At 57.3% G+C, this 13,089-nt stretch overlaps 1 protein-coding gene across 1 annotated transcript; it reads right to left on the bottom strand.

The window, feature by feature from the left end:
- Window positions 1-1,319: 1,319 nt before the first annotated feature.
- TLR9 (toll like receptor 9) lies at window positions 1,320-11,714 on the bottom strand. The gene is made up of 5 exons (XM_040454906.1): window positions 11,601-11,714; window positions 9,739-9,889; window positions 9,483-9,604; window positions 5,461-5,563; window positions 1,320-4,563 (listed from the first exon to the last, which is right to left on the bottom strand). Exons 2-5 carry the CDS (start codon window positions 9,802-9,804, stop codon window positions 1,471-1,473), a joined length of 3,384 nt encoding a protein of 1,127 aa, XP_040310840.1. The 5' UTR covers window positions 9,805-9,889; window positions 11,601-11,714; the 3' UTR covers window positions 1,320-1,470.
- Between the last annotated feature and the right edge of the window lie 1,375 nt (window positions 11,715-13,089).

Raw genomic sequence — 13,089 nt, 5'->3', positions numbered from 1 at the left:
CACACACTTGAGTGCAGACTCTATCAGTCTGTCTCCAAACACTGGTCATTGGTGCTTCGAGCAATGTCTGGAACCCTACACTGGATATCAAAACTAGAAATGCACACACATACTTCACCCTCATCGGATGTGGCTGTGTCTCCCACTGTGAGAAGGCAAGGGCAGGGAAGGCAGGCCCACTTTTGTAGCCAGGTCGTGGCTCACCCAGGTGTCCCTTTGATGTCAGAACAGAGACCCAGCATGCACTCTAGGTGAAAACAGAAGGGGACTGGCTGTGAGCTCACTCTAGAATCTTCTGTGGCTCCCAGCTCCTTGCTTTGGGGAGCTACCCAAGGGCCTCTCCCCAGCCTGGGCCAGCCTCTTAGGCACAGCACAGGCATGGCCACCAGAGGGCACAAATGTCCCTCTGAACACCCGACAAAGCTTTCCCCCTTGGCTTGGGAATGAATGCTCCCCAGGGCTGCTGCTTCTCAGGATTTTGCCAGGGGGCAGAAATGAAGCAGGTCTGAGGCACCCAGGTGGCTCAGTCAGTTAAGCATCAGACTTTGGTCATGATCTCGTGGTGCTCCTTCACGATCTCATGGCACTTCAGATCCTCTGTCCCCCTCTCTCTCTGCCCCTCCCCCACTCCCTCCCCCCACTCCCAACCCCTCTTGTGCTCTCCCTCTCTCAAAAGTAAATAAACTTTAAATATATAAGTATAATATTAGTATTATATAATATATAAGTATATATTATACTTATAAGTATATAAGTATATTTATATGTTATACTTATTATATAAGTATAATATATATACATATATATTATTTAATTTGTATTTATTTTTATATTATTTAATTATATATTATATTTTATATTTATAAAATATATTTTTATATATTATATTTTATATATTTTATATTTATTATTTATTATTATTTATATTTATTATTATTATATATTTATATATTTTATATATTTATAAATTTTGTATTATTTAATTATATATTAAGTTCTCTGCCTTCAAGCCATTTTCAGTCCTGCAGGTGTGGGAGACAGATCCTGAGACCAATATACAACAGAGAGGTACTGACCCAGCCTGGGGACAGCAGGACACGTGGGGAGGGGTTAAAAGGGGCAGGAGACCCAGCCTGCTTTCCAGACCAAGCAGCTGCCCTTAACAGCTTCCCTCCCCTGCAGACCTGTGTCCTGTGGGCCCTCCCTTTTTCTCCTTTCAATTTCTCTCAAATCACCTCTTGTCCCTCCACACTTTAGGAAGGAAAGCCTGGCAAATTCTCCCTTCTTTCCTCCCACTCACACCTTCAGTGAGCTCAGGGTTAGCCATTCAGCCTACTAGTAGCATTTATTGAGCATCTGCTATATGCCAGGGGTGGGAGTTGGGGAGGCAGAGCAGTGGTGTTGCAGGGCCAGCAGGCCCGGCATCCCAGGCAGACAGGCAAGGTGTAGGAGGCTTGGGGTGCTGGGCGGTCACTCTGCCGTCGTGGGGCCCCGGCAGAAGTTCTGGTTATAGAAGTGCTGGTTGTCCCTGGTCAGGGCCGTGCCCAGCTGGGCCCAGAAGCTGCGCTGGCCACTGGGCTGGTGCGGCCAGAGGAGGACACTCTGGCGGCAGAGGCGCTGGCGCAGCCGCACATAGCGGGAGCGGTGGGCGTCGGGGCGCAGGATCACCAGCACCACAACGTCCTTGCGGTCCTCCAGCAGGCGCTGCTGGGCCAGCAGAAAGCTGGCGCGCAAGAGGCCGCTGACCCTGTCTGTGTGGGCCAGCACAAACAGCATCTTGCGGCTGCTGTAAACTGAGGCCCACAGGTTCTCAAAGAGCGTTTTACCGGGTAGCCAGTCACGTTCCTCCAGGCACAGGCGGAGCGCTCGGCGTCCACGGCGCTCCTCTAGCCGTACCCGCAGCTCGTTGTACACCCAGTCAGCCACCGCGCTCTGTGCCTTGTCGAAGACCACAAAGGCATCGTAGGGCAGGGCATCCGCGCCCCGCCGCCGCCCCCGCCGGGGCAGCCAGGCCAGGCACAGGTGGAAGCAGTACCAGAGGTCCCAGCCACAGAGGTGGTGCAGCATGGGCACGGCCAGGCCCAGGGTCACGGTCAGCAGTGAGAGGCCAAAACAGTCCCAGGAGAGGGCCTCATCCAGGCAGAGGCGCAGATCCTGCGCAAAGATGCTGCGGCCCTGGAGCTGACCTGGACTGCCACACTTGACGTGGCCTGGCAGGCCGGGCACTGCAGCCTGCACCTCCAGCAAGAAGTCCACGAAGGCCGCCCCACAGGCGCAGTGCAGGGGGTTGCCAGTCACATCTAGGACTTTCAGGGTGCCCGCTAGAGAACCAAACCAGGAGGGCTCCACCGTCTTGAGGGCGTTGGCACTGAGGTTGAGCTCTCGCAGCCTTGTGGCCAGAGCAAAAAAGCTGGAGGCCACGAAGCTGATGCTGTTGCTGCTGAGGTCCAGCCTCTGGAGCTGGGTCCCGTTAGGCAAGCTGCCGTTGCTCAGGGCCTTCAGCTGGTTTCCCGCCAGGTCCAGGGCTTCCAGCCTGGGGAGGAGGACCAGGCTGCTCCAGTTGAAGAAAGCCAGATAATTGTCACGGAGACGCAGCAGCCGCAGGCTCTTGGGGAGGTTGTCCAGGGTGCGTGGCAAGAGGGTATGCAGGCGATTCTGGGACAGATCCAACCGGACCAGGCTCCTCAGGCCTCGGAAGAAGCGGAGATACAGGTCTCCCTCGGCCAACATCCGGCTCAAGGCATTGCCGCTGAAGTCCAAGGCCCGCAGCGAGGCGCTGCAGAGCTGCTGGGACACACGGCTGTGGATGTCGTTGTGCGCCAGGCTGAGATAGCGCAGGGCCGGCAGCTGTGCCACAAAGCTGAGGTTGTGACCCACGCCCTGCATGCTGAAGGGTTGGCTGTTGTAGCTGAGGTCCAGGGCCTCCAGCCGCGGCAGCTCCGTGAAAGAGCGCCCATGGTACAGGTCCAGCTTGTTATGGGACAGGTCCAGCACCTGCAGGCTGGTCAGCGGCATAAATTGTGAGCCGTTGACTGCCTGCGAGATGCTGTTGTGGCTCAGGAGCAGGCACTGGAGGCGCGAGAGCCGGGCAAACATCTCTGGCTGGATTGTCACTAGGTTGTTCCGTGACAGGTCCAATGTGAAGTTGAGGGTCTTGCAGCCTGGCATGAAGCCCTCGGAGCTAGGGGTGCCCGGTGGGCCCAGAGCTAGGTCCCCAGATGGCAGCCGGACTCTCTCCCCACCATCCACCTCCCCCGTGGCAGCCGCCAGCTCCATGGCTCCACTTATGCGGTTGTCTGACAGGTCCACGTATCGCAGGCCAGGGAAGGCCCCGAAGATGCTGAGCTGGGCCTGATTGATGAAGTTCATCTGCAGGTGCAGACTCTGGAGCATGGGCAGGTGGACCAGCGACTGGAGCGTGGTCTCGCTGAGCGAGCGGAAGAAGATGCCATGCATGTCCAGCTGCTGCAGGGAGAGCAGGCTCCCGAAGGAGGGCGCCAGATGCAGGTGGGCAAAGGACACCTTCTTGTGGTAATTGAAAGACAAGTTGAGTCTGCGCAGCTGGGCCAGGCCCTGGAAGGCTGTGGTTTTGGTGATGCAGTCGTATAGGAAGTTCTCACTCAGGTCCAGCACCATGAGGTTGCCCAGGGCATGGAACCATCTGGGATTCAGGTTGTAGAGAGAGCTGTCCTTCAACACCAGGCCTTCGAGGTGGCTCAGGTGGCTGAAGGTGTCAGGGTGCAGGTGCGGGAAGCCCTTGGGGCACTCCATACAGGGGTTGCGGGCGTGGTCACAGCGACGGCAGTTCCCACCCACATCGAGCACACGCAGGGTGGTCAGGTTGGCCAGGTCCTCAGGTGCCAGGGTGATGATGTGGTTGTAGGACAATAGCAGGTACTCCAGGCTGGGGGGCAGGCCGCGGGGCACTGCAGTGAGGTTGTTGTACTTGAGTGACAGGTGCGTAAGGTTGCCCAGGCCAAGGAGGGCGCCCGGGGCCACCTGCAGGGCCTGCGGGCAGGGGTTCTTGTAGTAGCAGTTGCCATCCAGGAACAGGAAGCGCAGGGAGTGCAGCCCTGCGAGGTTGGCAGGGTCCAGCACCAGGATGTTGGTACGGCTCAAGGACAGGGACACGAGGGAACTGGGCAGGGCAGGTACTGTTGTGATGCTGTTGTAGCTCAGGTTCAGCTCCTCCAGGGTGGGCACGGCCAGGAAGGTGTGGGGCTCAATGGTCATGTGACAGGGGAAGTGCATGGGGCTGAGGCTGGCGGGTGGGCAGTTCCATTTGAGGTTGAGACGCCGCAGGCTGGACAGGTGGACAAAGTCGGAGTCGTGGAGGTGGTGGATGCGGTTGGAGTACAGGGAAAGGCTGGTGACATTACCACGGGGCGCTGCTGCCGAGAAGTGGGGCACAGACTTGAGGAACAGCCAGTCGCAATTCAGCAGGCCATGGCGCTGGAGCTCACAGGGCAGGAAGGCAGGCAGGGTGCCCTGGGCCAGGGCCACGGCCAGCGCGGCAGCCTGCACCAGGAGAGACAGGGGGTGCAGGGCACCACGGCAGGGGCCCTGCGGGACTGTGAGTGTGCAGCCCCAGCCCAAATCCACCTGCCCCCCTTCCTGGGGTCTCCCAACAGGGCTCCTAAACCCTCTCCCCAAGCCTTCCCTGGGGAGGCTCTTGCTTCTCTGCCCAGCACCCACCCCACTTCTAGGCCTCACGGAGAACTTAGACTCAAGTCTCAGACCCAGCCTTCAACTCAGAACTGCTTCTGCAACCTGGAATCCAGAATCACGATCTAGAACTTTTACTCAAAACCAAACCCCAGCCAGACAGGAGAGCCAGGCAGGCAGTCAACAGGCCCACCAGGTTCTCCCTGACTTTCCCTTTTCCTTCCTCAGAGGTCATTTCTCTTCCTTCCTGAGCAAGGAGTCATCTGGCTCCCTTCCATGCAGCCACCCTGAAAAGCCCCTTGTGTCCTCCACCAACCTCCCCCAACTCCTCCCTTTCCCTTTGGCCAAGTCCCAGGAAGGAATGAGGGTCTTCTGCTGGGGTCCAGGCTGAGGACCACCCAGGGCCCTGGCTGGGATGGGCACTGCCCAGCTCTTCCCCCTCTACCCACCTCTCCCAGCCCAAGCACTCAACCCACTGTAGGTCAGAACAGATCAGAGGGGGTGGGCAGCAACGGGCCAGATAGGGCCTAGTCCTGTCGTGTCCACCTTGCTTGTAGCCCCCTTGCCTCCACTGATTGAAGCCCTAGGCCTCAGCCTTCTTATCCACACAATGGGTTTGGGTCTCATTGCCTAGAGAAAGGCGCCTGGTCTGATATCTTCAGGGTTCAGTGAGTGTCCCCAGGGCCAGGTTGGGGGATAACCCCCTTCACTATTGTCTGCAGCCACCAAACCCACCTCTCCCTCACCACTTCCCACTGCCCCCCTTCCCTGGGAGCCTGAGGGCTGCTGTCCTACCATGACAGGGAGTGGGGGCTTCTCCAGAGGGTCTGGATGGCAGACTGGGCAGCGATGGCAGAGAAGAATGCCTGGAGCTCGCAGACCCTTCCCACAGTGTAGGCTCAGAGAACAGAGGAAGTGAGAATTTAGAAATAACACTGTAGCCCCCTCCCTCGCCCCCATCCTGCCCACAGCGAGAGGTGGTGGGTGGTGTGGTGAGTCAGAGGCCATTTGCATAGGCAGACGCAGACAGCCCCTTCACTCCTTCCTCTTTCCACTCCCCCACTGCCCCCCACCCTATCCCAACAGTGTGCCACAGCTGGAGAGGGCCTCACACCTGTTATCAGAGATGGAGGCCCAGAGCCCAGCGTCAGGCCAATGAGAAACTGGAATTGAGGGCAGTGCTGGACGTGGGCTGGGCGTGCTGACCCGATGTCAGGGCACCCTGTCCCAAGAAGACTCTCACCCTCACACCTCAGCCCCTCGGCCCCTGCCCCAAAGGGAGCTCTCTCGGGCCAGTGGTTCCCACATCTGCCCTTTTCCTGTCCCTGTGGCCCCGTCCCCAGAGCTCCGCAGGGCCTGACATACCCGGGAGCACAGCAGCATTGGCCCCAGCCAGGCTGCACCTGCCTCCACCACAGCTAGCCACTTCCTCCAGGAGCAGGGCCTCCTCATCTGCATCCCCAGTGTGCCTGGGGGCCTGTCCAAGCACCTACCCCACCCCACAGCTGGGCCAGCTGGGTGGATCTTCACATGCTCCCTCTGACCCAGTAGATCATAACAGGCCCAAAGTCTCAGGGTGACCTGGGCCCCTCAGCAAGTCTTGTTGGCTCCACCTTCAGAATCTGCCCATCGCCCACCATCTCCACATTCACTGGCCTGGCCTGAGCCGCCATCATCTCTTCCTAGACCAGTGCAGTTACCACCAAGTCGTGGGTTGCCCTGCTTCTGCTCTCCTACCCCAGAGCCTATTCACATTGAGCCCCTAAGTCACGTTACGTCCTTCCTCTGCTCAGACTCCTCCTTGGCCCTTTCTGGAATCAAAGGCACAGTCCACATAATGGCCAAAAATGTCCTATGGGATCTGGCCTCCCATTGCCTCCCCGACTGGTCTCCACCCACACTGGCCTCCTTTCTCTGGCTTGAATAGTCCCATGCAGTTTCCCACCCCAGGGCCTTTGCTGTTCGCTCTGCCTGGAAGCTCTTTTCCTAGATATTCACATGGCCCCTTCCATTGCCCCCTTTATATCTCAGCTCACACATTACCCTCTGGAGGCCTTCCCCAACCTTCTTTTACACCTCTCACCCTGGATCTGGCACTCCTAAGCCCCTTTTACCTGCTGCTTTTCTTCGTCCTAAGTTTTTACCTGCTAACACATCATACCATTGATTTTCCATGGTTTCTTGTAGTTTGTCTTATTCCGCTGCTGGAATGTCTGCTTCTTAATGGCAAGAGTCTTTTTGTCTGTATACCCAGGGCCGCGAGTGCCCAGAACATCATAAGGTGGTCACGATTTGCTAAGCCCATGAGTCTCCAGCACTCAGCTCTGGGCAGGCACAGAATGTCTCTGAATGATGGCTGGATGAATTAATGAATGAACAAAGAGGGCTTTGGCTTGGGCTAGATACCTGCTACCCTTGCTTTTCCATGCCCACCTCTGGGTGGCTATCCTGGAAGGTAGGTTCCAGGCTTCCAGACATCCAGCTGGCACACAGGCCCAGGGCTTTAGCAGTGTGGGAGTGATGGCACGGTCTTCCTACCCACCTAGGAACCAGTGTTTGGGGATGGATGAGGACAGGCCACCCTCTCTAGATCCTGACTAGGGTTCCAGCTCTCCTCTTTGTAATTCTAGGGTCTTTAGTAGGGGCTGGGAAAGGCCTCAGGGATGGGACACTCCCCTGAGCCCCAGCCCAAGATGTGCTCCCCAAAGAAAGGACAGTGCCCATTCAGCAGCTGAGTTCCAGCCACTGACCCCTCATGTCCCCATCCCTACACACCTCCCACCTGGCATAGGAGGGGTCTCCCACCCCCTTCTCAGGTACAGACTGAATTTCTGGCTCCCACTGAATCCCAAGCCTAAAGAGTCCCTCCCAGAGACCCTGGGACCAGGGAGCCAGACCCTTGTGGGCAGAAACGCAAATATGAGGGAGAGGGCCAATGAGCTGACAGGTCTGCACGCACACACACACGTGTGGACTGGAGACACGAAGATCCAGAGGTCCAAGATCCATGCCGCAGCCCCAAAGAGGCCAGGAAGCCCAGCAGGCAGAATGTACCCAGTGTGGCAGACTGAAGAATGCCCCAAGGAGATCCACATCCTAATCCCCAGAATCTATGAATATGTTACTATACAGGATAAAAGGGGCCTTGCAGGTGGGAGGAAGTGAAGGATCCTGAGCGGGGAGAGTATCTGGAAAGCGGGGAGGTGAATATAATCACAAGCATCCTTGAGACAGAGGCACAGGGGGTCTGACTACTGGAGGAGGCATGTGACCGGGAAGCAGGATCGGAGATACCACCTCTCTGGTTTGAAGATGGGAGCAGGGAATGCAGGCAGCCTTTCAAGCCAGACAAGGTGACAGATGCTCCCCCACCTCCTCCCAAAGGAACAAGTCCTGCCAGCAACTGGATTTCAGCCCTATCAGACTTTGACCTTGTTAGCTTCACAAGAAGTGCTAAGATAGTAAATATGTGGGGGTTTAAGCCACTAAGCTTATGGTATTTTGTTACAGCAGCCACAGGACACTAATACACCCAGATGCTCCATATCACCGTGAAGGTGTGCCTGCCTTTTGGGCCAAGCTCCTGTCAACAAGGGGACCTGTGTGAGGCTTGTGTTCTCACGCACACAGACACACGTCTTCCCATACACCTGTAGCCAGGAGTGCTGGAGCCCCACCTAACAGGCTCATAGACCCGCTTCGAAGGTGAAAGCATGCAGTTATATACACGGGGCCTCCCGATTCCCAGTGTCAGAGGTGGATCCCTCAGGGCCAGACTCAGGTGTTGATTTAAAAATATTTTATTCTTTAAAAAATACAGCATTCAACCATCTTATTCTGCAGGGACACCCTACCCCAGCCCTGACTAAACCCACCCCTGTGGCCAAGGCTTCTGGGATGTGCTAGGATCCTAGTCTCAGTTCCCCTGGGGGCCAAGCTCATTCTAGGCTCCCTACCCAGCGCCCTTGAGCCAGGCAGGCAGGGTCCCCAGACCCCCTGGGCACACAGATGAGAGGCAGGGACAGCAACAGGGGAAGGTCACAAAATGCCAGCTCCAGTGGCTCTCAGAAGCTGCAAGAGTGTTCTGTCAGCAGCTCTCCTGCCCCACAAGAAGCAAGCCTCCCCTGGAGCCCAGGCTGGGAAGGAGGCAGGTGGCCGGGAGCGGTGGGGCACACAGCCCCACAGTCCACATGCCGGGGCAGCTCAGGTCCGGCCACCTAGCTGTCATCCCCGTTCTCGCCAGGACCACGGATGAGGCGCTTGTGGCCCCGCTTGCCCCCTGGGCCCTTGGGCTTGGCGAAGGCCTGCTTGAAGGCGTGTTGTTTGGGGTGCACCTCGTCGTAGAGGAACTCGGCTGTCAGCTCCGCCCCATCTCCAATCTCAATCTGCGTGGGGCAAGGCAGTGGTCTGGTGGGGGGCCCCCGACACATACCACCCTTGGTCACCTCCACTCCTAGGGCAGCCCCTTGACCTCTCACACTCTAGCCTTGGGGTCTCCTCCCAGATCCCCCCACCTGGAATGCCACCTCCAGGAACACATTGCTGGGGCCCACTGCCCTGCACGCCTTGGTGACACCCTATCTGCCTTTCAGACCCTGGGAGAGCAGAGTCATGGGCGGCCAAGACAAGGGCTTGTCCATGCCACCAGTCAGATGGGCACCTTGGGAATGCATGCTACCCCTTGGGCCTCATCCACGTCCATCCCACAAGGCAATAATGACCCCTGCCCTGCCACTGTCTTGGGACTCCAATGCCCCATGTGGAGGGTGGTGTTAAAGGCCCCTTGGTTGATGAGGCTCTGGGGAATGGGCACCCACCTTCTTGGAGATCTCCAGCTGGAAGTCCTGCTCCACGGAGTCGAGGAGGCGACTCTTACAGCTGGAATAGAGCATGCGCTCCTTGATGCTGCACTTGTACCCCGGCATCGAGTAGATGAACACTGTGGGGAATGGGGACGTGAGCAGAGGCTGGGGGACCTGCTGACCCACGCCCCCTGCAGCAAGCCCACCCAGCCATAGGCCAGTGCTGCTTCTATTCAGCCACGGGCGTGGGGGCGCTGCTGTGGCCACTCACCCACAGACTCAAGGTGGTCACCCTCATGGGTGTGCTTGTAGAGGAAGAAGTGGTAGCGGGCAGCATCTCGGGGCACCCTCGAGGGCAGCTGGGCCACTTCCGTGGGCTCTGTGTGCACCAGCTCAATGGTCTCCCGCTCCAGGTCCAGCTTCTACCAAGGGTAAGGGCGAGGTGAGGGCCTGAGCAGCAGAGGGCCCGGACCCACCCTAGCAAACAAGAAGTCCCCAAGGTGACAGGCAGGAGTCTGACTGTGGTCTCCCTTTCCCAGGATTCCCCACCTCAGTGGCCATCCACCCTGGGGTCCCCGCGAAGAGGCCACTCCTGAGCCCCCACCTCTGCCTTTGAAAGCTCTACGAGAGGAGGAAGTCCCACCAGGGGCAGTGGACAGGACAGTGGGGAAGGTCTCCACCTGAGGGAGAGGCCTCTTGGGGGACACATCATTTTGCTTGGAATGGGGAAGTCTAGGAGCACTTGGCTAGCTCAGTCAGCGGAACATGTGACTCGATCTTGTGAGTTCAAGCCCCACGTTGGGGCTTTAATGTTTTTACTTATTTTTGAGAAAGAGAAAGAGCACAAGCAGGGGAGGGGAAGAGAGAGAGGCAGACACAGAATCTGAAGCAGGCTCCAGGCTCTGAGCTGTCAGAACAGAGCCTGACACAGAGCTCAAACTTGTGAACTGCGAGATCATGACCTGAGATGAAGTCGGACACTCAACCGAGCCACCCAGGAGTCACAGGCATAGGGCTTACATTAAAAAAAAAAAGAAGGCGTACCTGGGTGGCTCAGTTAGTTAAGCGTCCTCCTCTTGATTTCTTTTTTTTTTTTAATGTTTTATTTAAAATGAGTGGGGGAGGGGCAGAGAGAGAGGGGGGGGACAGAGGCTCCAAAGCAGGCTCTGTGCTGACAGTGGAGAGCCCCATGTAGGGCTCGAACTCATAAATTGCGACATAGTGACCTAAGCTGCTGAAGTCGGATGCTCAACTGACTGAGCCACCCAGGTGCCCCCCCCTTTTTTTCAATTGTGTATTTATTTTGAGAGAGCGAGACAGAGAGAGAGACATAGCACATTTGAGCAGGAGAAGGGCAAAGAGAGAGAGAGAATCCCAAGCAGGTTCTGCACTGTCACTGTGGAGCCCAACGAGGGGCTCGAACTCACAAACCATAAGATCATGACCTGAGCCAAAACCAAGAGTTGGATGCTTAACTGACTGAGCCACCCAGGCGCTCCCCGACTCTTGATTTAAAGTCATGATCTCACAGTTCAGAAGACTGAGCCCTGTGCTGGGGTCTGTGCTAACAGCGCAGAGCCTGCTTGGGATTCTCTCTTGCCCTCTCTGCCCCTCCCCTGATCATGCATGCATGAGCACGTGCTTTCTGTTTCAAAAATAAATACGTAAACATTAAAAAAAAAGAAAAAGAAAAAGAAAGAAAGCGGGAAGCCTAGGCCACTGGAGCAGAAAGACCCAACCTGGGGAAGGAGGCAGTCAGGGGAGCTGCAGAGGGAGTCTAGGACAGGAAGGGGCTCAGGTCTGAGGAGTCAGTGTGAACTCCAGGCTGAGTACGTGTACACAGTAAGAAGGGCAGAATGAGGGACAGTGTCTCACACATGTCCCTGCATGTGAGCAAGGACTGGGCAAGGCAGGGGAACACATTGCATCTACTGTATGAGGCGTCTGCACTCAAACAGGAACAGGGAGCGACAGGGGAGCAGGAGGGGGGAGAGTGGGTCCCCGCAAGTACATAGGTGAGCTGAAGAGGACAGACTGGGTACTGAATGCACATCCGTGCACATGTCTGAGCAAGAGCAGGGGAGGGGCACGGTGTGCCCTGCATGTGTGCCTGGGGCAGGGACAGGCACCCACCAGCTGGATGTAGTTGATGGTCTTCTGTTTGAGCTGCTGAAGTGCCCTCTGGGCTGCCGGCTGCAGTGGGAAGGTGAGGCCCTGCAGGGTCTGGTGCTTGCTCTCCACGCTGATCTCCGTCTTCACCTGGGGACGTGTAAAGAGTGAGTGAGGCCCTTACCTGCCTAACCAGGGTGTAGCCCCACTGGAGCACAGGCCCGGCCAGCTGGGCCTAACGTTACCTAGAGGGCCTCAGGGTGGGACTTTTGACCATTGGTCTGGTGCACCCACCTCATTAATACGGATCTGCTGAAGCTCTCTCTCAGCTGAGGTCAACGGGGCGGGCGCTGCACAGGACGAGAGGTGCTTCTGGTACCCAGCAAAGGAGAGGTCATCCTGGCCAGTGGATGCAGAAGCATAAATGGGCACCTTGGGTTGCTGGGCTGGCAGAAGCCCACTGAGCACCCCAGCTTGCAGCCCCTGGACTTTCCCAGCCCTCTCCACTCCTCCCCAAGCCTGGCACCCACTTCCTATGTGACCCTGCATAACATCCCACACTCTGTGGGCCTGTGATCCCAGCTTGGTGGGGCCTGGCCTAGGGAGCCTACCTTCACAGTCCCAAAGAGCTCATCCTTGATGTGGCCGCCCCCAAACTCCTTCTTCACTGTAGCCCGTGTGGCTGCATACAGCATCTTCAGCCGCACCTGAAGGACAGGAGCTAAGCTGTGAGACCCATCCGGGCAGCGCTGTCTCTCTAGAGAAGCAGGCCAGAGCCTCTGGGTGGGGACCAGGTCATCGATTTGTGCCCATATACCCAGCAGAGGGCGCAGCAGGGTGCGAGGATGAGAGTGGGTGGAGCCTCCCCAGCCCAACATCTCTGCCTCCCAGAGCCAGGCTGAGGTGGCTGGGGGGCCTCCGGGAGACATCGGGCTCCAAGCACAGGGCCTTGTCCTGTTTCAGACTCTGAGGCAGGACCTGGTATCTCTCCCCTTGGACCTCCCAGGGCAGGGTCTTGTTATTTCATTCAGATCCAGCTTCCCCTCTCCCCTGGTCTGGGAACTGGGCAGGGATCCCTAGGACTCACAGGAGAATTGTCAGGTGACCAGGCGAGGAAGAGCCACTCGAAGCCCTGGGCGTTCTGCGAGTCCAGGCGGTAGAGCAGATAACAGGGCTGCTGGGCATCCAGCAGCGGCAGCACGGCCCTGTCATAGTCCTGGTCCCAGCAGCCCGCCAGCTCCCGCGAGGCACCTAGCACGAGCTGCTCTGGGGGCAGAGGCCGGGTGAGCCAAGGAGTAGCCATCTCCCATACCCACCTCAGACCGTGGGCCCTCTTGGCTGGGGCTCAGGTCTGCCAGCCACTCCACCCACCTTTCCCTGGAGCCCCCAAGTCCCTGAAAGATGAGGCTACGTGACTGAATCTGCAAACAAGTGAACGAATGAATGAAGCACAGAGCTGCCAGCTATATGAACGTGCACATATATGCACAGAAATGGCCTCGAGAATGCTAGA

The sequence above is a fragment of the Herpailurus yagouaroundi genome, unplaced genomic scaffold (genome assembly GCF_014898765.1).
Source record: "Herpailurus yagouaroundi ecotype Mexico unplaced genomic scaffold, PumYag 213, whole genome shotgun sequence".
Taxonomy (NCBI): Eukaryota; Metazoa; Chordata; class Mammalia; order Carnivora; family Felidae; genus Herpailurus; species Herpailurus yagouaroundi.
Note: the sequence above shows the minus strand (reverse complement) of the source record. Positions and strands in the feature narration are given on the sequence as shown.